General features: G+C 53.7%; 2 protein-coding genes across 15 annotated transcripts in view; one reads left to right on the forward strand and one right to left on the reverse strand.

The window, feature by feature from the left end:
- The first annotated feature begins 939 nt into the window (after positions 1–939).
- Positions 940–11,686, forward strand: GTF3C5 (general transcription factor IIIC subunit 5). Of its 9 annotated transcripts, none has more exons than XM_083807408.1 (12): positions 1,129–1,322; positions 1,639–1,864; positions 2,106–2,304; positions 3,257–3,452; positions 3,928–4,032; positions 4,552–4,666; positions 5,343–5,423; positions 5,982–6,079; positions 6,630–6,712; positions 7,007–7,149; positions 7,852–8,014; positions 8,298–11,686. In XM_083807408.1, the coding sequence occupies exons 1-11, from the start codon at positions 1,170–1,172 to the stop codon at positions 8,007–8,009; spliced, it is 1,557 nt and encodes a 518-aa protein (XP_083663534.1). In that variant the 5' UTR covers positions 1,129–1,169; the 3' UTR covers positions 8,010–8,014; positions 8,298–11,686. The 9 variants fall into 9 exon arrangements, with proteins under 9 accessions (XP_083663536.1, XP_083663538.1, XP_083663540.1 ...); XM_083807409.1 differs by having other exon boundaries at positions 11,288–11,686; XM_083807410.1 differs by lacking the exon at positions 1,129–1,322 and adding an exon at positions 940–1,089 and having other exon boundaries at positions 1,746–1,864; positions 7,852–11,686.
- RALGDS (ral guanine nucleotide dissociation stimulator) overlaps positions 10,046–25,533 on the reverse strand; it is a 48,703-nt gene continuing 33,215 nt past the window's right edge. For 4 of the 6 annotated variants that reach the window (XM_083807392.1, XM_083807391.1, XM_083807390.1 and 1 more), the window contains exons 2-18: positions 18,054–18,164; positions 17,384–17,577; positions 17,052–17,126; positions 16,694–16,887; positions 16,165–16,286; positions 15,817–16,032; positions 15,594–15,697; positions 15,205–15,289; positions 14,475–14,552; positions 14,290–14,376; positions 13,937–13,969; positions 13,582–13,703; positions 13,365–13,460; positions 13,035–13,236; positions 12,544–12,870; positions 12,283–12,397; positions 10,046–12,097 (exon numbers count right to left, since the gene is read on the reverse strand). In XM_083807392.1, the coding sequence (XP_083663518.1) occupies positions 11,922–12,097; positions 12,283–12,397; positions 12,544–12,870; positions 13,035–13,236; positions 13,365–13,460; positions 13,582–13,703; positions 13,937–13,969; positions 14,290–14,376; positions 14,475–14,552; positions 15,205–15,289; positions 15,594–15,697; positions 15,817–16,032; positions 16,165–16,286; positions 16,694–16,887; positions 17,052–17,126; positions 17,384–17,577; positions 18,054–18,164 (2,337 nt within the window). In that variant the 3' untranslated portion in view covers positions 10,046–11,921. The remainder of the gene's footprint in view (positions 12,098–12,282; positions 12,398–12,543; positions 12,871–13,034; positions 13,237–13,364; positions 13,461–13,581; positions 13,704–13,936; positions 13,970–14,289; positions 14,377–14,474; positions 14,553–15,204; positions 15,290–15,593; positions 15,698–15,816; positions 16,033–16,164; positions 16,287–16,693; positions 16,888–17,051; positions 17,127–17,383; positions 17,578–18,053; positions 18,165–25,533) is intronic. The other 2 variants (XM_083807393.1, XM_083807389.1) reach the window with 1 other exon arrangement.

Below are 25,533 nucleotides of genomic sequence, written 5' to 3' on the forward strand. Positions count from 1 at the left end.
TGCCATAGCTTGGTCTGCTCTGCCAGCTTTTTGGCTCGGGAATTGGTTTTCCTGGTTGCCTGCGTGATCTGTAGCAGGACGGACCCAATGCTGATCTGAGCCTTTGGATGCTGCCACCTTACAATCAGCCACACTAATAACAAAGAACTCAGAGCTAACTGCAGTTGTAATAGATGCAACACAAACCTCTTAGTGAATCGGTGCCCAGTTCGCTATTAAAAACCAAGCAAGCAAGGGGGAATTTATCCTGCATGGGTTTCTGGCCACAGGGCTGCTTGGCAAAGGCCAGGCTGCGGGGCTACAGCTCAGGAAGGAAGACGAGGATCAGGATTTGTCACCCAGGATTTGTGCCTGGAATTATTCCCGACTTCACACCACTGTGGGTGACACCAACCCTGCCCCACACCGGCACCTTCTCGCCGCCTGCTTACCATGTGTTGATCGCTCTCCCTCGGAAAAGAAGGCCCCAGAGGCCGGGGCGAAGCAGGGCAAGGAGAATTGCTCCCAGCCCTCCCGGCCTGCCCGGCCTGGAGCCGCTGCAGTGCGGGCAGTGCCCGCCGAGGGGCAGTGCGAGAGCGGCCCATTGCCAGGGGATGGAGGCACGGGGGGAGCGCTGGGTGTGGGATGCACAGGGGGAAGCACTGGCTATAGGACGCCCAGGAGGCAGAGCTGGATGTGGGATGCTTCCTCCTCTCCAGGTCCAACACCCCCAGCTCCCTCAGCCGCCCCTCACAGGACTTGCGTCCCAGACCCCTCACCAGCTTCACAGCCCTGCTCTGGATGTCCTCCTTGTCGTGAGGGGCCCAGAGCTGAACCCAGCGCCCGAGGTGCGGCCTCAGCAGAGCAGAGCACAGGGGGACATCGCCTCCCTGGCCCTGCTGGCCGCACAATTCCTGACACCAGCCACCTGGGCGCACCGCGGCTCCTGCTCAGGCGAGCATCAACCAGCATGGAGGCGACGGCCTCCACAGCGCCACGCCCCGCAGCCTGCACCCCTGCAGGCTCTCGGGGGCTCTCTCGGGGGGGCTGCAAACGGCCTCGCGGCCGGCTTCGGCTCCCGGGACCCAGCCAGGGCTGTGACCGAGGCGGGTAGGAACCTCGGAGGTGCGGAACCATCGCGCTGAGCCCGCGGGGCGGCGCCGGGCGGCTGCCGGGCGGCTGCCGGGGCGATGGCGGCGGCCGGGCGGTGCTGGGGGGAGCGGGGCTCGGCCGTGGTGCAGCTGCCCCGCACGCCGCGCATGGTGTCCGTGGAGTACCCGGGGCTGGTGCGGGATGTCGGAGCCGTGCTGCGGACGCTGGGAGGAGAGGAAGGGGTGTCGCGGGTGAGGGGCCGCTGGGGAGCGGGGAGCGCGGTCCAGGCTGTGGGTAGGGTGGGGTGAGGGGGGGGCTCGCGTTGGGATCCCCCCGCTGGGGTCCCCCTATTGGGATCCCCTCATCTGTGGGCTGCTGGGGCTGAGGGATGGTTTTTCTCGAGGTGTCGGGGTGATGCTGCTCGCCTGGGCCGCAGCCGGGGGAGGGAGGTGGGATGGGAGGTGTCAGATGGGGTCGGAGCACCCAAGGGTGCCCCCGAGGTGCTGCAGGGAGCCGCCAGCCCTGGCGCCGTGCTAAGAGAGACTGCCGCTGTCCTCTCCGACACAGATCTACGCCGACCCTGCCAAAAGGCTGGAGCTGTGTTTCCGCCCCAAGGACCCCTACTGCCACCCCGTGTGCGCCAATCGCTTCCCCACCTCCACCATGCTGCTCAGGGTGAGGAGGAGGACCAGGAGGAATAAGACGCAGGTGGACACGGAAGAGCCAGTCCAGCCAGAAGTCCGGTTTGAAATGGAAATTGTTGGGATTGTCACCACTGTTTACAAATTCCAAGGTAATACTTGTGTTTGGGTCCGCAAAGCTTAAGGATTGATGGGAAGGGCTGATGGGAAAGGGAAATGTTTCACTTGAAGAATTCAAGACTGCAAAGAAAAGCAAGTCGTCTGTTGTTACAGCCTCCTTTCTGTATAAACCTTTGCATGGACTTATCAGACAACTGCTCCTGAAAGCTGAGTGTTGGGAGAAGTATTATCTTCACCATGATTTCACAATGTTTTAACGTCTCCTTCTCACAGGAATGTCTGATTTCCAGTACCTGGCAATGCACTCTGGGCCTGATGGCAAACAAACCTCCATGTATGACAAAGTCCTAATGCTCAAACCAGAGAAGGAAGAATTTTTCAATAGAGAATTGCCTCTCTACATCCCTCCACCAATTTTCTCACGTTTAGACACTCCTGTTGACTATTTTTATCGACCAGATACCCAACACCGGTTAGTGCCTTTTCTCCTGATATAGTAAATAGTCCGCGTTGGTTCTTGGAAGGAAAGGAACGTGAAACATTTTGTTGCATTGATATACGCTTACAACAGACAAGTTTTCAAGTTCAGGTTTCATTTTCCATCACATGAAGATGCATCCAATGCATTCTGACTTCAGTGTTGTTATAGGAACCGTGCTCTTGAAGCATCATGGCAGCATTAAATGTATTGTTCATCTATTTCATCAATATCAGCTGCTGAATGCTTCAATAGAAGATGACTGCTCCCCGCAGGACAGGACATGCAGTGTAGGATGCATGAGCGTGTCTTTCTGCCTGCTTCCAGGGGGCTGCAGCTGAGTGCAGAGTATGTTGAGTCAATGCCATGTGTCCTGTGACCACATTCACCGGGCCTGTTGCCTGCTGGCCCCTGGTTACTTTTGCCAGGAGAACAATCTGCAAGGTCTCCCACAAGAAACATCTTTCGATTTCTCACTGTAGTCCTTCATTAACACTTAGCAAAGCAAACTTATCTTAATACCTGTGTTTCCATTTTACTTTGTCGATGTCCTCTACTGATACCCAGTAACTCCAGGAGAGCAGAGGCAGAGCGGGAAGCCTGTTCTGAAGCACATACATTTTGTGCAAATTAGTAATCAACTGCTTGAGGGGTTTCTCTCACACAGTACGGGGGATCTCCTTCAACAGGCAACTAGAGGTAGTTTGGCCGCTTGTTTTTAAAACTTGAAATGACCTTTCCTCAGCGGTGAGTCCTTTACAGTTACCAGTATGCTCCCTGGGCCTATGCTGGGGACAAAATAAGACCCACTCCTTACACGGCTGTATCCCTTCACATCAAAAAATCAAAAAATCATACTTCATTTTCATGTGTTCCCTTGAAAGCCATGTCTGCGTGTGTCATAGGCAGGAAGTAAACACAGTCCTTTGCCTTGTTTCCTTCCTAGGGATGGGTACAACAATCCCCAGGTGTCTGGTGAGAACCTCATTGGCCTCAGCAGGGCCCGTCGCCCACACAACGCTATCTTTTTGAACTTTGATGAGGAAGAAGTCCCAACAAAACCCCTGGATGCTGCTGTACAGACCTGGAAGAAAGTGTGCACCAATGCTGTGGATAGAAAGGTGGAGGAAGAGCTGAGGAAGGTACGTGCCACGTCCCTGAGCTGGGCTGAGCACTCTACACTTGCATGCTGTGCTTGAAAAGACTGCATGCAGCCATTTTCTTTGACTTCCCAGAAAAATTGTTGGGATCACAACTACTTGTCGGCTTCTCTGAACGTTTTCTGTGATGTGAAATTTCCTGTTTAACCTCATTCAAGATACGGGCCCATCCAATTACACCAGGCTTCTGAAGCCAGGCTTTTGGGTTCAATTCTCAGTTGATACCAGCTATCCTTTGTGACTGTAGCCAACTATGCATCTGCTTTTTCTGTTATCTATCAGACAAGTGGGGTTGTACTGGCTATTCTGACAGGGATACCAGAATATTTGGCATCCTGAACAGCTGCAGTTCCCCTTGTAAATGACGGATATGATACATATTTGTCAAGGCATGACAATGTCATGTCAGGAAAGCGAGCGAGGGGCACATACCTGAAATGATGATGTATTGTTTTAGCTCTTTGAAATCCGCCCAGTCTGGTCCCGGAATGCAGTAAAAGCCAATGTCAACATCCACCCAGACAAGCTGAAACTCCTGTTGCCGTATCTGGCCTATTACATGGTAAGTCTGAGGAATCTGCCCTTGGTCCTGGCTGATGCTGCTAGGAGGTGGTGCAGGGGTGGATCACCTGGATGTTCCTGGCTCTCTGCAGGTTCTGAGGTCCCACTACTAAGTACCTGAGTACCTTTACCTCACGTAAAGAGAAAAAGGGAAGGCAAACTTTCCTACTGAATAAAAGTTACAACTGTAGATGATTCAATAACTGTTAGCTCCATTGATTCTAGTCTGCTTTACAATTTGGTCACACATTCAAATTGATTGTCCATGTGGCAATGGTATCGGATTTTTTTCCAGACAGATTTTCTTGTGATCTTGCAAGTCGATTTTTAAAGGCACAGAAATATTTCGCCTTCAGTGCATCGATTGCCCATGTTTCAGTATGTAAGTACTGGTTGTGAAAAGTGAGGAAGGAGTTAGTAAAGGAAATATTTGGACAATGCAGGAAACTACTAGAATTTTCTAAGAGTCTCTGCAACACAACTACTTTTTGTAACCATCTACCCCTGTATGTTTACACAGCTAACAGGTCCCTGGAGGAGCTTATGGGTTAGGTTTGGGTATGACCCCAGAAAACACCCTGAAGCAAAGATTTATCAAGTACTGGACTTCCGAATTCGCTGTGGAATGAAATACGGTAAAAGGGCCCAACCCCCAGAGACCCTCTTTGCTTGTAGTTCTTTTCATTTGTTTTCAGACTTTTTTGCTGTAACTGCTTTGATGAAGAAGACACCTTTTTAAGTTCATTGATTCCAGTAGTTCTTCCATAAACTCCTTTAAAACTTAATTTTATACCATGTGGTATTTCTACCCTCATTTGGCACATTCCAAACCCCAGGAACAGCTGGCTGACTTTCCATCTCCATGTGCATTCAAAGCCCGAGCGTGTGTCAGCAGCCCATCTTCACTGTTCCTCAAGGGAGACGCTGAGCAGTAGATTCTGTTACTTCCATGGTAGCTTTCCCTCAGTGAACTCAACGTTTGTGCAAGGCACCTGGTCTTAGGCTTTAGAACGAAGGTTCCCTTGCGCTGTGATTTTGTAGAGGGCAAGTTGAGGGAAAGGACTTTCTGCGGTCATGTAATATGTCCACAAGAGAGCCGACATCCAGTCATTATGATCGGATCTTATAGATCCCTCTGTCCAACCAAAAGGGTTTTTGTTTATGTGACACCTCTCCTCTCCCCATCTCGCAAATTCAGCATATCCCAAAGATCATTTCACACACTAGTCCAGCACGTCTATTACTGAGCTAGTGATACTCTGCAGAATGCTTGCCTTCAGTTCATTATTGGTTTTCTTCTTTCACCTCCAGGTTACGCACCTAATGATATGCCAGTGAAAGCAAAACGCAGCACATACAACTACAGTCTGCCCATCACTGTCAAAAAGCCAGGTATGCTGTGGCAGCAGAAGGGATGTCTGGCTCTGCTCTTTCTTTGGTTTACTCCGTCTTAGTCTCAGGTGGTAAAAAGTCTTCCTGCGTTCCGGCTGAGCCAAAATTGGAACTCCCTCCCTATTTGTAATATTGTGCTGTTGTTAAAACCAATAGAAGAGCCTCCTGCTGGGCAGTGTTGGGAGAGTCTTTGATACGTGTCTGGCTGAGCCAGAGAGAAGAGAGTTCTGTAAGCAACATTGTGAGAACTCAACATTCACTTGTGTTTGGTGATTGTGCAGCACAGATTAGGGGGGGAGTTGATTGGTTTTTGTGTTTCTTTTTTTTGTCAAAGAAAAGTAGAAAAGATTAAAATTGTTAACGAATGTGCTGTGGAAGGAACACAGCCAAACTCGCCACCTTTCCTGTGACTGATTTGCTGTCCAGTAATATCTCTGAAGAATCAGCAGTTCAGTTGCTGGGTTGGTCTGGTTTTTGCTGATCAGCACTAACATACAGAAGAAACAGTACAATGCCACAGTGAAATATGTCCCTAATCATGCCTCTGTTGCTTTTCAGTAAGTCATACAGTCAGCGTGCACGATCTGAAGCAGGGACTTGGTACTGCTGGTGCATCCAGTGCAAAAAAGTCTGCCTCCAGCAGGTATAAACTGAAGGTAAGCATTACTCTTTTACCAGAATCTTGAAATAGTATCGCAAAAAGGGAATGTTTCCTACTTTATAAGTCATTAGGGGCACAGATTTCTCTTCGAGACCTGAATGAGTTGATGGTTACAAGTTTACCTGGGAAGCTGCTAGTTGAACACCTCACTCCAGAACTTCATCTGCTGTTCACCGAATATATTTCTTACATGCTGCAAGATGGGAATTGTACTCTTACCCCTAGTCTTAAACATGATAAGTATTTTGTTTCAGTTTATAAAATTGGAGAACTTGATGGGCAGCAAAGTGCAAAGCATTGCCATGTGTTTATCATCTTGCAGAATCCAGCAAGGCAAAATAAATATTTAAACAGGAGTCTGTTTTTTCCCTCCTTTTTGCTCGAACAACACCTCTGATCCACTGTTATGCAGCAACAAGTTACAGCTAGAGCTGCAGCTTGGATATTGCCTTGGAACAGGGGTGTGTAGGAAATGCCTTGTGCCAGGGTTGCCCCATTACACCACAAAACGCGCATTAAATCCTTTCTGTCTTCGCTCTTCTTAGGAATCCATCTACATTTTCCGAGAAGGAGCCTTACCCCCTTATCGGCAGATGTTCTACCAACTCTGTGACTTGAATGTGGAAAGGTATGGCACACTTTCAGCCGAGTCATCTGTTAGAACTACATTTCAAAGCCTGTTGTTTATATCCAGTCCATTATACTTGCTCTCCTTGACCAGCAACAAAAGAAGTGTTTAGCTTCTTAATAAAAATAGAACAGACTTTTCACACAGACTTCCTTTCCCCTATGACAGCTAGGTGAATAACCAAATATGCTAGTCCAGCTCAATGAAACTGAAGTAAGCCACAGTCTGTCGTATTTGAAGCCTGCATCAGACTGTAGAAGGCTAACATTTCACCCCCTTTTTACTCCTTTTTAGCTTACAGAAAATCATCCATCGGAATGATGGTACAGAGACAGAATGCACAGAGCGGGATGGGTGGTGCCTTCCGAAGACTAGCGATGATCTGCGCGATACCATGTCCGTGATGATAAAGCAGATCATCAGATCCACTAGACCTGGTAAGGACGTTTCTGAACCTCAGAGTGCCGAGCAGTGTATTACTACCTACCTGATGACGTTGAGATGTTGTGTACCGAATCAGGATATTGCCATCAATGCTGGGGAAGCAGTGTTGCTATATTTGCTGCCTCCGTGCAGAATTAAGTGCTCTTTTACACCTGGTGCTCCCTGGGCTTTAGTGCATCACAGTGCATGAGCTGCAGCTGTTGTCCTGCGTGTGAATGTGGGTTGCAGGAATAGCCAAGAGTAAAGGATTTCTTTTTAATCTTTCCTGTATCGCAGCTTTCAGGTTTTAAATGTCTTTGCCCAGCGATAGCCAAGATATCATCCTTACTGATGCATCTCTTAGTGACATTAAGATTTATTTCCTTTTTATTGATGGCATATATCTTACAAACAAGAAGCGAGGAAATTATTTTTGCATGATGCTGGGCCAAATCAATATCCCAGTGAATTAGCTCGGAATCAGATAGGAGATGAGACATGACACTGCAGATCTGCTGCTGTTCTAAGATCATTCCGAGGGTGTGAGAACATTGGTTTTTTTCCTTTTCTTTTTTAAAAATTCTATTAAGATGTGCAACCTTAGCTGTGATCCTCAGGCTTCTGCCTTTCTCTGTTTTATGAACTCTACTGCATATTCCCCCACATTGCACTGAGAGATGCATCAGAGTATCTTCCTCTCTTTCTTCCCAATTAAGCTCTTTTCTCAAGTACAACAAGCAATGAAGATGGCAAAGAGCAGCTGGCATATGAGTCTGGAGAGGATGAGGATGATGAAGAGGAGGAGGAAGAGGACTTCAAGCCTTCTGACGGGAGTGAAAATGAAATGGAAACAGAAATTCTGGACTATGTGTGAACTCGGTGAGTAGTCTTGCTGCTGTTGGACAGAATATTCTTGGCTCTTGTTCCTTGAGTGCTGAGGGCTCAGCAACCATACACAGGATGTGGGAAAGCAGATCTTGCACTAAGTTGCCAGCTACCTACCTGTACTGACTGTGGTACCTGCTGATGGCTGTCATTTTGGATGTTCAGGAGCCACTGCCCACATTTTCATAATTGCTGGATAATAAGCCCTCAAAACATCGACAGGGGATATAGATTTCTTGCCGGGCTCCAAATGGCATTTAATGTAGCATCTCAACAGGTTGCCAAGAAGAGAGACAAGAATCCAAACCATCTGGAAATGACACCTGAAAGCAGGAGAAGTTGCATTCTTAAATCTCTCCATGTATGAGAAGTACACCTTGTCTGGGTTGATGGCCGTGTGGGAAATAGAAAAACTGCCCGAGGAGGTGCTGAGGTAAAGCACTCCAATGTTACTCGAGTCCATAAAGGCAGGGTGCTGCTCTTTCCTTCGTGTAAGGTGAATTAAAATTCTGTGCAATGACTTCAGCATCAAGCTGAGCCGGTGATCTTGGAAATAAAGCCAGCAGGACAAAAACACTTCCTGGCAGTGAATTATTCCCTTCTGTTGGATGTAGCGTATGTTGTCCTTACTAGCTAACACACTTCTCAATTCCATTTTGATTTTGCCAGAAGTTAACAAGGACTGCAAGAAGAAGGCAATGTGGCAGAGCTTCAGGCTCACAGAGGTTGCCCACTCTGGCCGTTAGTCTGCTATCACTGGCTGGATTGTTACTGTGCAGTCACAGACATTAAAGATCTGCTGGCATTTCCTGGGTCTTGTTCATTGCTCAGTGTGTTACAAGTGGAAGGTTTATCATTAGTGGTTGATAACGTGCTCTAATGCATATAGGTATATATATTCTAACATCAGATATATGAGGACTGGCTGCTCCACTATAGCTCGCTGGGAAATCCTGTGCTTTGCCTTGTACTGCTACCTCTGTAGCATGGGCTACAACAGTTAAGTACAGAGGCATTTCTTATAGCTTTATGACTTTGTAAGGGGGGCTGTGTATTGTTCTGCCTGGGGAGAACCAGCCGTGGTAAAGTGTAGGTGCTGGCAATGCGCAAGGCCAGAGGCACGAGTGGCTGTGCAACAGATTTATCCTTCTCAGTACACTGCAAGCAGAGAACTAGGAAAAAAGGAGAGATGCTGTGGGCACTCTACTTCCAGGTAAGAACACCTACCTGTTCTCAGGTGTTAGCAGGCACCAAGAATAAAATGCTAGGAAAAACACCTGAAGCCAAGCTTTCTATCAACAACAGGCCAGAGTTTACTCATTTTCCATCTGTTTCTGAAATTCTTCTGTCTGAGAAGACTGCAGAAGACTGCATTACATGGATGCTTAATTCTGCCTTAGTAGGTAATGACATTACCAGCCCTGCCTGCACAATACAATCCTTTAGTTTTCAAAAACTCAGCTTTAAAGTAATCTATGTAGCAAAAGACACAGAGCAATTCTGTGCATTGGAACTGTATCTATAATACCCCCACTCAGAGCCATTACACTATCCAAGCAATCTCCACCGCAGTCTGTGCAATTATAAAATAGAAAATAAACATGCTGGCCATGCTAGGAAAGGAACCTTTGAACACCAAAGGAATGATACCTCAAACCAAAACAGACCACTATCTCCACAACATAAGGACCAACCGCTCCATTTGCTCTTAAAACCATTGCTAATATGAAAAGAAGTAAAACCAGTAAATTAGATGTCACATTTATGCTACCAGAAAATGTACCAGGCCCAACAACTGAGATTCAAATGAACAGGGTTACTTGAAAGCAGGAACTAGATCTGCAAACAAAAAAAGCCTTGTTTCTTCATTCAAGCCCAAAACAAAGCTCAACTCACGTACTGCATGGTACAACCACAGGCTCAGTCACCACCTCATCCATGGTCAGATCCGTTTCCCCTTTCTCCAGGAACGGGCCAGCATTTTGGGAAGGAAGACAGGACAACCCCTGCCTTGGGGCAGGGACGTTTGAGCATCGGTATTTTATTGCAAAGACTAATTACATTGCTGTGTACAAGTCACACTGGGCAGTGTGCTCCTTCATTGAAGTGGTACAAAATACATATGGTACAGCCAGTCCCTCCGGTGACGCTGAGCTGCCAGGGGACACCGGCAGGAGGGGAGGGGGATGGTGACAGCGGGGTGGGCAGGAGCTGGCAGGCACAGAGCGGCGCGGGGCCGAGGGGAGGCCCCAGGGTGCTGGTACCAGGCTCCAGGCAGGGGGGGAAAACAGGCAGCCTCCGCGTCAGGGTGCCAGGGGCTCCCATCATGTGCAGCGTGGGCACGGTGGGCCAGGACATGCCACCCTAAGGGGACGTGGGGCTGGCAGAGCTGGTGCCAGCCCCGCTGGTCAACAAGCAAGCGGCCTCTCCCCACCCGGTGCCACAGGTCCCACCACCTCCTGCCACCAGCCCTGGTCCGCCGAGTGTGAGAGCGCAGCATCGCTGCGGCCCAGGGCCCTCTCCTGGAGCCAGGGAACGCATCGCCCCTGCCCGGCAGCACAGACAGACAGGAAAGAGAGGGTGGGGTGGGAGGAAGTGCTTAAACGAGATGGCCCAGCAGGTCCAGGAGCAAAGAAAAAGTAAAAAAAAAATAAAAAATAATAAAATAGAAAGAATAAAAGTCCCCCCTTTGGTTAGTGTTTCCTACAGTCAATAAAATAAGCATCTCCGCCCCTGCTCGATCAACTAGTGGTAAAGAAACAAGGGAGAGAGGGAGGCCAGAGCGGTCTGTGCCTTAGAGCGTGGCAGAGCAACCCTGCTGCTTCTAGCAGCTGAAAATACCAGGGGGGGAGAGGAGAGGGACTGGGCTGCAGGGCAGGGCGAGGCTGGGTTAGTAAAATGTACAAGTTCATCTCTTCTATTTACAACCAATAAATATTGAAAAAAAAAAAGTAAACATTTTCGTTTTATACAAAAGAAGTCTCATTGCTGCTTCTCCCACGGTCAGTGTTTGAAAAAGTCTGGTTAAAGCCCAAGGTGAGTGGCACTTTCTGGGGGGCAGGCGGCGGCACCGGGGTACTCGGAGCACCCCAAGCTCCGTCTCGCCTCGTCACCCACCTGCGCAGACCCAGGGTCTCTATTTACACAATTTCGGACAGAAATTCACTCTCCTCTTCCTCGCTAGGCTGGCAGCTCTGGGGGCACGGGGAGGCGCGCAAAGCTTCCCCTGCCTGCAGAAGAGACACTGGCATTTGATCTTTGGTGCAGGTTTGGCTGGCGAAGTCCAGCTGGATCGGGGAGAGGAGCGAGACCACGCGAAGGCTTCCAGTCATCGAGAGCACGAGGCGCCCGCTCCATCGCGGCACGCACGCAGCCCTTCTCGGGGCTCCCAGCACCGGCGCGGGGCTGCATCCCTTCCAGCGTGCCTCCTCGTCCGCGGCTTCTCCCAGGGTAAGGACGTGGAGGTAAAAACCAGCGCCGGGAAGCTCCCGTAGCAGCGTCTCGCCCGCCGCTCCTTGCAAACGGCCCCTCTGCAGGCCTCCGCTCCCCGGCTCGCGCGGACACAAGGCACCTACGGCAGAGAGGCGGGCTCCTGCTCTGGGCAGGCCGGCGGCTGGACGAGTGGTGCACCGTGGAAGGTTTTAAAAATAAAAATAATAAAACAGAGAGACAGAGAGATTCCCCCCGCTGCCTTCCTGTGTAGAAAAAAAAAAAAAGACCTGATTGAAACGGGAGCTTGTGCAGAGAGAGGCGGAGGCCACCGGTTGCCAAAGCGCCCTGGCTCTCGGTGCGGGCGAGGCTCGCTCCTCGCCGTGCCGGCGGCACGGGGACCAGCCGCAGCTGGGCTCGGAGCAGCCTGCCCCCAAGGCCCCGTCGGTGAGGGGTGGCAGTGGGGCTGAGGCTAGAAGATGCCTTTGGCGATCTTCAGGCCTTTCTGCTTCATCCTGGGCAGGGTGGAGCTGGAGCCGTGCTTGATCTTCACCCCCTTGGAGAAACCCCGCTTCTTCAGCACAAAGTCGTAGTTGGCGGCCGAGTTCATGGCGTAGAAGACATTGGCGTTGTCGGGGATTTTCAGCTCTGGAAGCGTCCAAGGACAGGGGTCAGTTGGGCACCCCTGAAAGGGGCTGCGAGCAGTCCCTGGGTGCTGGCACCCACCTGCTGCCGCCTCCCAGCCCTGCTCCCACCCATGCCCCCCAGGCTGAGGTGTGGTCAGCTGGGGACACAGCCAGGGCCTGGAAAACCTCCCACACCCCAGTACACACCTCTCTCCTCCGAGATGATCTGAACGAGCTCATAGTCTTCAGGCCGGTCCCCGTCCAAGTTGTGTTTGGCCATGGCCTTGCGAATAACGACTGGGGTCTTATCCTGGCTCGTCACCTGCAGGCACACAGCATTATTAACCGAAGAGAGGACAAAATGCTGCAAAACCTCCCGCCTCCGTCTCCTCCCAGTGTGGGACATGCCTGCATCCAAGCGTGGTGAGCCCCCCCTGCCCAAATTCCCCACGGGTGCCCGCTGCTAACCAGGATGCTCTTGTACATGTTGCCGTTGTCCACAGCCAGGCTGACGCGGATGATGCAGCAGTCGTCGACCTGCTGGTTGTAGAGGGGCAGCGACAGGGACGAGTAGCTGGAGATGCCGGAGACGGAGCGCTTGTGGGTGCGGGAGGCCGTCACCGGCGTGGAGGAGACAGAGGAGGACGAGGCACTGCTGGAGCCCGAGCCGATGCCCGACGTGTCCAGGGAGGAGAGGGACGTGGATTCCCAGAACTGGAGGGCAGGGAGGAGAGGGGATGCGGAGGACACAGTGGTTTTAGCTTCTCCATCAGCCACAGACGGGGTGTACGAGTGCTGGGGAAGGGAGGCCAGAGGGATCTCACTGCCCTGCGCCAGCGGGGGACGTACAGCCACCGGAGGCGTGAGACCCCGCCACGCCGAGGCCCCCAGCCCCAGAGCAGGCTGAGGGCTGTCCCCACGTGAAGGGCACGCCTGCCTCCCCACAAGCTGCCCCGTACCTTCTTCTCCTGGCAGTCAGGGGACTCGGGGATGAAGCTGATGTTGATCTCCTCCACGTCCGAGCTGCTGGAGCCGGCAGAGGTGACGCTGACCGAGTCGGTGGCATCCCCGCTGCACAGGTACTGCCCGCACTTGAGCTGGTCGAAGGACTTGGAGTGGGAGCTGCCGCTGGCGCAGGGCTCGGTACTCGGCGGCTGCCGGCTGACAGGAGGGACAGGAGCAGGGTGAGAAGGGAGCGGGGCAAGGGAAGGCTGGCCCAGCACCACCGTGGAGACGACGGCCTTGGCACCCGCCTCCACCCCGCATCCCGCCAGGACGAGCAGACTCACTCGCTCCATCGCTTGATGATGCCCGTGTTCTTCTTCGCCTTCAGCGTGTTGCTGGCTGACTCTGACAGCGGCTCGATCTCACACGACAGCCCGTAGCTGGAGGGAGAGGAGAGGAAGGTTTTAGCTTGCTAAGGCAAGGTGAGGGATGCAGAACCGGAGGTGACGGGCCAGGGGCTTCCCCATGCACCGGCAGCAGCTCGGCCCCGCTCGTGCTCACCTCTCGGCCTCGCTGAGCCGCTCCAGGCTGTGGAACCAGTCCACGAAATGGTCCTCCTGCGTGAAGCTGTAGTTGTTGCAGGCCGACTGAAGCAGCTTGATCTGAGCAATGACTTCAAACTCCTGCAGCCAACGGAGGCAATCAGAATGGCTGTTTGCCAGCCTCAACACACACACCCCCAAAAAGCCCAGCCCCATGCACAGAGATGCCTAGGAAGGACCGGGATCTCCCCCCAAAATGAAGAACACCACAGCAAAGAAAAAGAGACCCCAAAGAGACCGGCAGAGCCTGGGCTTGCACAAAGCCAGCCTCCTCCCTCCACCCAGCCATGCCCATGCCGCGGTGAAGCTCTCACCTTCCTTCTCTTCTCAAAGTTGATCAGCCCTCCCTGGAAAAGAAGGAGCCAGAGGTCGGTGCGAAGCAGGGCAAGGAGAATTGCTCCCAGCCCTCCCGGCCTGCCCGGCCTGGAGCCGCTGCAGTGCGGGCAGTGCCCGCCGAGGGGCAGTGCGAGAGCGGCCCATTGCCAGGGGATGGAGGCACAGGGGGCAGCATCGGATATGGGATGCACAGGGGGCAGCGTTGGATATAGGACGCACAGGGCGGCAGAGTGAGATGTACAGGGAACCACCTCCATTTTTCACTCCAGGCTGTGGGGATGCCTGGGCAGAGGAAGGAGAGGGGGAGGAGGATAAAGATGGAGGTACGTACGTCCAGGAAATCCTTCATGGCGGTATCGAGCATCACCAGGTCTGTGAGGAAGGTGCCGAGATAGGGAATGGTGCCCTGCATCACGCCCTGGGGGACAGCAAGGGACAGCCGGGGTCAGCAGAGAGCCGAGCCCAGCCCGGACAGCCACCAGGAAGGGGACACGAGAACGGCTGTGCCCCACTCACCATCTCTCGCTGCTGCTGCTGCCGCTTCTGAGCCCTCTTCGGGTTGATCTCCAAGGTGGCGAATTTGGACGTGCCCTCCTGGACGGTGGGGAGAGGTGGGGATCAGCGCGGGTGGGAAACCGTGCCAAGAGAGGAGCTAAAGTTCATACCCACTTTTACTGGTAAAATTTGCTCGTGGAGGGAAAGAGGAGGAAATCAAGGCTGAGCTTTTTCACGGCAAACAGGGAGGAGAGCCTTAGTGAATAGGAAAGGCTGCTCCCATTTCCAGCCCTCTGTATAAACAGCTCCTCAATGGGATGTTTTGTTCCCTTTTGTGTTTTGTGTGATCTCAGCCCCGATCTGCAGCTGGAAAGCTGCGGGGAAAGACGTTGGGGCTGCAGCCTTTCACAGACCCCACAGCCCCTTAAACCTTAAACCAAGAGGCCTCCCGAGAGCTCTGCCCTTTGCACCAGGCTGTTCGCAAATGCAGCTGCCTCTGGGGAGAAGCCATCGTCTGGTGCACAAGATCATATCCCACTGCTTATCTCTGCTGGCTAAATTGCTCTGAGCGCTTCGGGCAATGACGACTTTTGGGTGGAGAAGCAGAAAGCCCAGCCTGCTCCGAAACCCCTGCCTGCAGCCCCAGCAGTGCCGCCAGGGCTGGCAGCTGGAGCAACGTGCAGATTTCTGCCAGCATCAGCCTAAGCTCCGCGTCAGACATACAGCGATGTGGGTGCCCGCTTCCCCGTACCTTAATGAGAAGCTCCCGGCTCAGGGAGTGGTTGTTCTCGTCAGAGAAGATCTCTGAGAGCTCATGGAAAGTGCGGAAGCTCTCCCTGCTCGGGGGAAACACAGGGGGAAGTCAGCAACGGTGCCACGCTTCCTCAGGCTCTCTTCTGCTCACCCAAATGACCCCAGCAAAGCTCACAGCTCCAGCAACCCTTGCTGTCTGAGGTTATTCCAGGGTGTTTTGGAAGGAAAGGAGAAGCAGGCAATGCTGCTTTTATTTCCTCCTTAGATCCTTTTGGGCAAAGCCAGAGCTGCAGTGATCCCCTCTACGCCTTAAAGAGCCACGACAACAGCACAACCTCCCCCTCGAGACCCCCCAGCAGCCACAGGACCCCAGCAGGTGCTGCTCACCGCAGGACCTCGTCCCAGGTCTTCTTCAGCCGGTGAACAGCGTTGCACTGCAGAGCCGAGAGGATGGCTCGGAGGGAGGAGAAGTTCTTCAGGATGCGGCACTCCTGAGGACAGAACAAGGGGACTCCGTGTTAAAAAGACAGCCAAGGGACCTGCTGCAATTCATGGACTGCAAAATCCCAGCACTGGGCTGGGGCAGGAGGCAAGGATGGCGCTGTCCTACCCGAGCCACTTCGATCCACCGCTCCACCACCTTAGCCCTCTGCTGCGGCTTCAGGGACCGGTCTCCAAGACACGTGGCGATGACGCAGTTGGCCACGCTATTGAACTGCGAGACCGTGGCACGGATGGTGGGCGCCAGGTGCTCTTTGCCCTTCTTGTCTCGCTGCGACCAGATGCAGCCCAGGCAGTGGTAAGGCACCACTTTCTTAAACAGCTCCTGGAAGATAAGGGAATGGAGATGGGTCTCTTTGGGAAAAGATGCAGCCGGGAGCAAGGGAGCAGGCAGGCTTGTGCCCAGAGAAGCAGGTGAGCAGAGCACCACCGGCCCAGCTTTTGAATGAGTACTCACAGCATCCATCAGCGTGAACTGTTCCGCCACCATCTCTGGGGAGAAGGAGAGGAAATCCGACTTCCCGTCCCCGACCCCGTTCTCCTCCACCAGCTGGAACGTGCAGCCACCGTGGTCCACAGCTGCAAGAGACGGCGCGAAGCTGAGCACCGCAGCATGGCCACGAGCTGAGCACCGCACCACACCCCACGCCAGCCCCTGTGGACACCCACATCCCACCTCAGCACTCCTAATCTCGGTCTGCTCAAGTAAACTAGGCTAGAAACTAGGCCCAGATAGAAGGACAGGCATTTTCACCTGGATACAAGCGTCCACGAAGGATTAAAGGCAGATTAGCTAATCCCCTTAGAAATACCACCTCTAGTTCAGCTGGATTAGCTTCCCGGTGTATCTCCATGTAAACGCAGGCAGTGTTTACAGGGGTTTAGCCACGTGGCGAGACCAGAGGCTCTCGAGACCCTCGATGCTAACCAGTACCACTCTCCCCACAGCCCCAAACACCCCCGTGAGCAGGGAACCACCATCACACCTTCCGCTTCGGTCTCGCTCTGCTCCTGCTGCTGGAACTGGGCCAGCAGGATGCGGGCTCGGCGCTCCAGGTCCGAGCCGGGGATGTTGTGGCGCACGTAGGAGATGAGCTGCTTGAGGCAGGCGAAGTCCGGGGGCTTGCGGAAGTCCTCTGAGTACTGGTCCAGCCAGGCGCCCAGGATGGAGGAGATGGTGCTGTGGGGAGAGGAATGCGGGCAGGCCCACGTGAGAATCGGGTGCCACGAGGTACCCGTGTGCACCCATGGGCCCGTGGGACAACACATGCCTCCATGCAAGAACCACAGAGCCATCAGCAGAGCCCCCTGTCTCCGGGTGACCCACAGCATGGTCAGACTTACTTCTTCAGCTCCATCCTCTCATCCACAACGTGCCTGGTGTGGTCCCCGTTCGCCTGCACGTGGAGCTTGCCATACCTGGTGGGGCACAGCAAGGAGACAGTGAGGGTCCTGGACTCAGCTCTGCCTCTTCTCCCCCCACATCACCCCCAGCTCTGCCAGGAGCCAGGATGAGCATCTCCCTCCCCAGCCCACCCCAAAACCTTTGTGCTGATGGGGCTGGGAGAAGCCCATCAGACCTCCACTGCGTGGCAGAAGATGCTGGAGCTCTCCTGGCCGAAGGGGCTCGGGCACCAGCCACCCCAGCTGCGTTTCAGGGCACAGGGCAGCCTCACCTGTTGAGCAGCAGGTCCAGCACTTGCTTGGTGGTGGCGAAGGCCCGGTACGTGCACAGGAAGATGGTGACGTAGGTGGAATCATTGCCCTTGAAGGCCGAGACCAGGTACTCCACCAGCTTCTCCAAGGTCCCAGCCTTTATCGTCCGCACCTTACACGTCTCGTAGAGGTTTAAGGCTGACTCGTTCTCAAACTGCCGGGACAGGACCACAAGTCAGTGGGCTGGATGAAGCAGACACATGCAAGCACGACGTGGTCCCACCAGCTCAGCAAGAGCTGTTTGGGTCTCGGCTGGGAGCGGGGACCCCTGCAGTGCCTGGGACCCCCCGATGGGATTTGAGAAGAGGGAAGCCTCAGGATTGCTGAAATCCAGATGCAAATCAGGGTTGCCCCATTTTGCAAAACGGGGCTTCCCATTGTTTCCCTCACTCCTCTTTCCCATGGGGCAGAGGACAGCGTGTGCTCCCAGGCCCCCTCTCCGAAATAAATACATGATTTAGGGATAAGGCTTGGAAGGAGCTCCCAGACCAGGAGCATCCAGGGACACAAGAAGAGGGCAGGATGTGGGCTGGCATTGACCCTGCCAAGCCCCCACATCAGGTCACCGTGTCTGGCAGGGAAACATCAGAAAACATCCCCCAGAGCGATGCTGGCGGAGCCCCCGCTTACCCCCAGCCACCGCTGCCCTTTGTTGGCCGTGTGATGGAGCTGCACCTTCCGGAGCGATATGCTGTAGATCACACCATCCTCCAGCTCTTCTCCGATCTCCTGTGTGGAGCTCTGCACGAGACAACAAGATACACCACGAGATAAGGAGGGTAACAGGTAGCAGAGATGCTCTCGTGAGCCCATACGGGGTGTCCCGGCAAGCCAAAGGGATTTTGCTTGCCCGCTCACAAACCCAAAGCCAGCAGCACCAGCCCTTTGGGGCAGCTGAACCCAGAGCCCGCACCCAGGCAGAGCCAAGCCTCCGTGTCCCCGTACCCCGGCTGTTTCCCTCCCTGTGGCCTTACAGGACGTAAGGTGACATTGCTGCTGGCTCTGGATGTAATCTCGGTAATCTGCCCTGAGCACCTCAAGCACTCGCAAGCCTTGTTGGATAGCAAATAACGACCGTGAAACCAAACTGGCCATCAGCTCCAGGCAGCGTTGGCCACGCACGCTGGGCAGAAACTCAAGAGGGAAGCTCAAATCTAGGGGAAAACTCCAGGGAGCAGCAGTGGGGTGGCCTCGGGGACATACAGACAGGTTGCTGCACCCCCGGGTCACATCCTGACCCAGCCACGAGGCTCTCGTTTCTGCTCTGGGGATGCGGAGACCCCCTCAGATTCAGCTCAGCCCTCTCCCTACCACGCTCTGCTGAATCAGCGCCTCGCTAAGAGGATTTCTGCAGATCCCTCTGCACACTGTGGGGATCTCCCTCCCTCCTGAGCAAGAAGAGGTGACCACACGCTGGGGCACGGCACGCTGCCAGCCCACAGCTTTCCCTGCAGCCTGCAGAGCGTGAAACCCCCTGTCCCAAACCTCTCCCCATGGACACAAGGACCACGGTTCCAGACGATGCCGCACATCTCAGGAGATGCTGAGCTGAAAGCACCGAACAAAACCTGAGCAGACAGATCCAAGCCTGCTCTAACCTGCTCCTCACCACCGTCCTTTATCAGCACAGCAGCGATCGCCGTGTTATTACCGCCCTGTGCTCACGTCAAACGCTTGTTATTAGCGAGGAATTAAGGCAGAGAATCACAACCAGCTCAGAGAGCAAGGGGAAAACTTTAAAGAGCCTCTTACTCACGGCTGTAATGAATGAGGACAGAGAATCCCTCAGGACAGGGTTATTGGACTTCTTCCTCGCTTGCTACTGAACCTGCTCTTCTCACTTCATGCCAAGGCATTTGGCTTGCTGAAGCTCCGAGGTGCCACGAGGCTCCTAACTGCAGCTGTGAACACCCGAACTCATCCAACCGACCCTGGCAGCACCCACACAAAGACGGACAGAAGTCCTGGACGCCTGCATCCATCTTCCTCTTGCTCTGGGATAAGTTACAGCATAAATGTGCTTTCAGGTATAGACAGGCCTGAATTTCAAGAGTGAAACGCACTCAGCCACCAGCAAGGTGTGCCCTGAGCCTTCCTCCGCATCTCCCTCTTGTCTCAGCGAGACCCTGGGCTGCTGAGAGCCCTGCCAGAGCGGCCACCCTTGCCATCGGACATTGGGCCCTGGTGCAGGGGTGCCCAGGTGCCCTCCTCCACAAGGTGAGGGCAGCGAGGTGCTCCTGGGCCAGGTGAGCTGCTCCAGACCCCACAAGCTGATTCGTCTTAGCAGAGAACCACGGGGACCGGCACGACCCCAAGAGAGCGCTGCCGACACCGCTGCAGCCCCACGTCCACATCAGGCACTTGGAGCGATCCCATGCCAACCCAACTCCATCCCATGCCAACCAGGTTGTCTGTCTTCCACCTGTGGAAGTGGTTTCCAACATACAGAAGGAAAAGCTTTGGAAACGTCCCAGTTTGGGATGGAGGAAAGCTCCGGCTCCAGCAGGACCAGACCCCCCTAACTCCGAAAAGAGATTTGGCTAGGCAGTTATAAACCCCAGACACAAAGAGCCATCCAAAACCAGATGCTTGTTGAGACGCAATTAAATTAATAAAGAAATCAAATCATAGGAGAGGACAAAATGTCCCAGGATCAATGCATGAATCATTGGCAGCTGCTGTGCAACGCCAGTGGAAACTCTTGCCACAACTGCGAGGGTTTCCACTCTTGTATTTCATGTCACGTGCAGAGGGTGCACCTAATTTTAATGTGCGTAGAAGCAAATTTCGTTTCCTTCCTATATTCGAGACTGTCAGATTCATTCATTTTCTGTCTTGCTGACTCGTGCGATGTCCCCCGAAGTTCCCCCTTTGCAAACCACACACACAGTACGCAGCTTCCGAGCGGTTTCCAGCTAGGCTCATGCCAAGAGCCGGGCGAGCTGCTACACTGGTACATTTTAAAATTTGGTTATTTATATTCTGCGTGAGCTTCCTCTTTCCTCCTGCTCTTTCTCCGAGATGCTGACTGCGCATTCGGCACATGCTCGTTAAAAACTAATGGAGCAAAAAGCAGCGGCAGGACACAGCCGGGGAAGCCCCACCTCAGCACCTGCTCCAAACCCACGTCTCTCCCTTTGCACATGGGAAGATGAGGGACCGGAGGCAGGGCTGGCAGAGCCCAGAACCTCCGGCCATGGCTTAGTTATGGGACGGGCACCGACGGCTCTAAAATCCTGCCTGGAGCTCGCACCAGCTCCCTCTAGGACTTCCAGCAAGTCAACCGAAGAGAAACGGCCCCAGAATGGTCTCAAAAGAGCTCTGACGGACAATGTGGGTAAATAGTGCTGCTGCAGCAGCTACTGCTTTTCTGCTGGAATTTTCCAGCTCGGAAAGCAGAAGGAGACGTGAGGCAGGCCCCAGTGGCACAATCACAGCCTAGCACCCACAACCAAAGCCTCCCTCACCAGCACCTTCACCTAAATAGCCGAGCAGAGGTGCGAGCGAACAGCCCCTTCCACTCACTGCATTGTGTTGGTAGCAGAGATGTGGCCAACAGGCCCAGGCAGCGCTTCAAGTGGCTGCACCAAAACTCAGCAAAGCTTTTCTGTGACAGCACCAACTCTGAGCACGCTGATGATTACAGCATTTGCACCCTCCACCAAACTCATATGGAAGGAACTCAGCAGCCCGGAAAACGGCATAGAAAGCATTTCAAGAAAATGGGCATCAAAAAAAGGGAAGACATCAAACCCAACCACGTGCCCCCAGTTTCTCCCTCTCAGCACACAGCCCTGCTCCTGCTCGGATGGGGGCACAGGAGAACCCCACTCGTGTTGAACAGGGGGGAATCGGACACACAATTCTGCGAGAGCCGGAGGCTTTTGCAAAAAGCAGCCGTAAGTGAACTCGGCAGGAGTTCATCCCCTGAAATATGAAACTGGAGGCCGCGCCAGATGGCTTGCCTGGTTTCAGAGACCGCCTCTTGGAGCCGCGGATAGCCCTGGGCTGCGTGAGCAGTAGGGAGCTCCGGACCTGAGTTCAAAGCCTTGGTGACTACACCAGGGAGGAATTCCTGCTCCGTGCAATCAACTCTTCCACTCCCGGGCGCGTGTTCTGGTACACAGCACGGCGTTGAACCCCACGTCTTCACACGGAGGTTTAATAACGAGCTCTAGGATTTAGCCAAGGTTCGTAAGCAAGCCTGGAAGAAGGGCTGCGGTGTGAGGGACAAGGCACAGGGCAGCAGGGAACCTGCCTGTGTCCCTTCTCATCAGCTGAACAGGGAAAAATGCAAAATCCCAACAGCAAGGAAAATACTGGCTATGAAACTGCATTCTAGGAAGTATTGAGATAAATCACACAGGTGGGTTTAGTAAGACAGGAGCGCAGCACAGGATTAACTGTGAGCATGACAACATTCCTGCACATCACACACAATTAGCCAACAATTACCAGGTCTTCAGAGCACTGGTCCCCCGTGCCCCTGGCTTAGTGCATTGGCCTCCAAAGACACAAAATAATGAACTGTTAGTGGAAAAAGGTATTAACTTCAGCACACACGGAAGAGACAAGACTGCTTAAAGTGCTTTTACTGATGCTCCCTGAAAAACGGCTGGTTTAAAGATCAAGATGTTCGCGTCACTCTGCTCCCTTTCAGCTGGGCAACACAAAATGTGTGTTCTACAGGCGGTACAATGGGCTGGGGCTCTGCAGTCTCCAGTCCCTTCTCACAATAACTCCTTCCCACTGGCAACAGGAAATTGGCCCTTCCAGAAACGAAAGAAACCAAGGACCACGTCCTCCACAGTTTACACGAGCCCCAAGTTCACTTCTGTTTTACCCTCGGGAGCAGATCCTGAACCCATGCAACGCATGGCAGTAACTTTGGGGCCTCTTATGTAAACGAAAATGCATGGCGTTATGTAAAAGGAAATTAGAAAAAAAAAATCCACCTTCATCTAGTGAAAGGAAAACAACTTGAGTTCTGCGAACCACAGATAGAGACCGCAGAAGCAGAAGTGCCCTCTGTCCCGCTCATCCAAAATAAGCGCACGCAGCACAACAGCCCACAACGCCCTGCCTCGCGGGGACTTCCAGGCAAAACCCCCCTGGGGCTGATGTTCCCCCAGGGCTCTGCCGGTCAGGGGCAGCCCTTCTGCTCCTCGCACTCTCCGGCGGTTTCCTTTCCCCGGCCGTGCTCGGGAAGGCTGCAGAGACCACCCGAAGACACTGCTGAACCTTCCCGTGCTTGGGGAAAGGCAAGGCACCCGGTGCTGACGGTTACCCACAGCACGTGCTTTGCTTTGGGTCAGCAGCCCCATCGAGGCCAGGAGCTCCCAAACACCAACCCAGCAGTGACCAAGCTATGCCGGGCATCACAGCTGTCTCCAGCCAGCACTCCAGGTCGATCTCAGGCCGTTCCTCTCCCCCTGTGCCGTATCACATCGCTGCTGATGGAGCTCGAACCCCGGCCCCTGCCCCGCGCGGAGCTGCAGCGCTGGGGTGCTCAGCAGATGGACGTGTTTTCTTCTTCGGGTTTTCGACACTCTCTGCCTTCCTTCCTGCCTCCTCTGAGCCACTTCAGACCAGGAACGGTTCCAACAGCCCATGAAAAAATAATGACAGAGGGGGAAACAGGAAAAGAACAGAAAAAGGGCCAGAAGCTAAACTTAAACCCGCTGTGAAAAGGGGGTGTTTTTGCCAGGATACCAGGAGAGTGGCAACAGCTGAGGGCCTGTTCTCACCCATCAGCTGCTTGGCTCCGCAGCCGGGGCTCCCTGACATGCTCAGCTCTGCTTCTGCTCTGCTTCAGGTGTTTAGGCAGGGGGAGCTGCCGCCAGCGACCACGGGGAGCAGCCAGGGGCCGTGAATTCCCCTGGGCACCCCCAGGCAGGGATGGGTGGCGGTGGGGACTTGTCACCCAGTGGGGACGTGCCACCCCCCCACACACACATCTGCCTCGCAGGAGGCTTTGGCACCTCTTCCATCAGGGCCTGCCTGAGGGCACTGTTTGAGACAGGGCAGGCCTGATCCTGCTGGTGGTGCCTGCGTCCGTAGCCCCGTGTGGTTGGGGAGGATATTCAAAGGCAGCCGTCTCCGCCCGCGTGGCTTAGGAAGAAGAGAAAGCAGCGGCTGGAGGATCTGGTACAAAGGCGTCTTGTGACTCGCACGCAGTGAGTCAGTGGCTGGAGCGAGGATTAGGAGCTCAGCGCTTGGGTCCAGAAACGAGACAGAGCAGATACACTGGATTCCTCCCCCCGTTCGCGTTTGTTTTGCTTTCAAAGAAAACTGGGAGCCTTCCCACACATCGAAACTTTTTCGCTCTTTTTATGGTCTGGAAATCGAGAGTCAGACCTGCACAAATGCTGCGTGCCCACTGCATCCCCACCGGCCTCCGAGGGCTGCAGGAGATGGGGATTGCTCTGGGGACTCCCCTGGGAAAAACGAGCTGCGCCTGCCACTGGCGGTGCCAGAGACGCCACAGGTGGCTGACGGTGTAACTCCAGACCCTGCGTTGCTTACACCCTGGAGCACACGAAGACCACCCAGAACCTCCAGGCAGCTGCATCCTAAGCAAAAGCCCAGCCTAGGCTGCCCCAGAGCAGGACTCCCCTCGCGCTTCCCACCCAGGGACGTGCCAGGAAGGGTTCCTTCCCTTCGCGGGCTGCTGAAGCGGAGCAGAAAACTGAGAGCAGCAGGTTTTGCTTCCTCTCTAAGTTCATGGAAAAAGGATCCGGCTGACACAGCAATTCCAGCTCTTGCTCCACACTGCTTTGCTCTGCGTTCGTGATCACTTTGGCGTGCGTTTCTGCAGCATCCCCGCTCAGCGCCAACGCCTACCCGGCCAGCCTTGCTTACAAGGGACGCAGCTGGCCTGCGCCTGCAGAGCCACCGCTCCGCTACGAACTCGCCCGGAGGGTAATTACTGGAAGTGAAACCAGAACCACGTGGCTGGTGACAACTGGTGTATAAAAAATTAATGCCTCCTGCTCTGTAAGAGTAAATAAAGATCAAGTGGTTCACGGTAAGTCATTTCGGCTCGGAACAAAGGTCTGTGTTTCACCGAGGTGAAACAGAGAAATCTGCAAGGAACATCACAGAAACAAGCTCCAATACTGAAATGCATTTTTTGGTGTACAGCAGCACCTGTAGGTCCCATGCAACATGATAGCCCTGTAATGCCTTGTTCAAATGTGAAGAAAATGGGGTGTGTGTCCCCCAAAGAGATGACAGGGAAGCCTACCTGACTTCGTACTACCCTGTTGATTCCAATGCTGGAACGGGGCCCTTCACACCAAGCGAGCTACTTCTGCGTCAGCAAGAACCGCAGCGTGTCAGCGAAGGGGAAGCGCCTGGGTCGGCGTTGGAGCTGACAGACCTTGCAACTCATTGGGATCCTCACTGCTGAGTTTTCAATTATGTCTTAATGCCTGTTAACCAGTATATTTCTGGCTTCAGGACCAGCACGGGACACACAGATCCGTTTGTCGTTGCAGTTCCAGGGAAATGCTTTGTCCCTTGCATGCATCAGCATTTTCAAGCTAGTGAGTTCCCAGAAGTCTTTACATTCCCAGCAACACAAAGCCTTCAATAAATATTCTCCTGCTCTCAGCTTGCAGCCTATATGCCAGTCTAGCCAGCCAAACATTTAATTTTAAGAAGCATCAATTGCCCTAGAAGCAGCTTCTTTGCCCAAACCTCCCCTTGCCCCCACCACGTGGGTGACCTGCATGAAGGAAGAGCACACTTGGGGCTGGAGTTTTGCCCATGCCGTTCCCGAACAGCCTGGATAACCTGTACATAGCTGCCTGTGCACTCATCGGCTGTGGCTTGCAATGGGGGAAAAAAAAAGAAGGAAAAAAAAAAGTAGTCTTATCTTTCTGTCATCTCAAAGGTGCACAGATTGGGGTGGACAAACTGGAGGCTGTCCAAAACCCACAGCCGTCTGGCTGCCGTCTGGCTTGTGGTAACTGCGCTGCAACCCCTTGCTTCAATTTGAGCGAGGTTCATTTTGATTCAGCTCAGACACATCCTTAGCGTAGATAAGCTGCACCAAAATAAGCCCTCGTGAAGTGAATGTGTCCACCCATGTGTTTACACTGGCCTA

The sequence above is a fragment of the Anser anser genome (assembly GCF_964211835.1).
Source record: "Anser anser genome assembly, chromosome: 21".
Classification (NCBI taxonomy): domain Eukaryota; kingdom Metazoa; phylum Chordata; class Aves; order Anseriformes; family Anatidae; genus Anser; species Anser anser.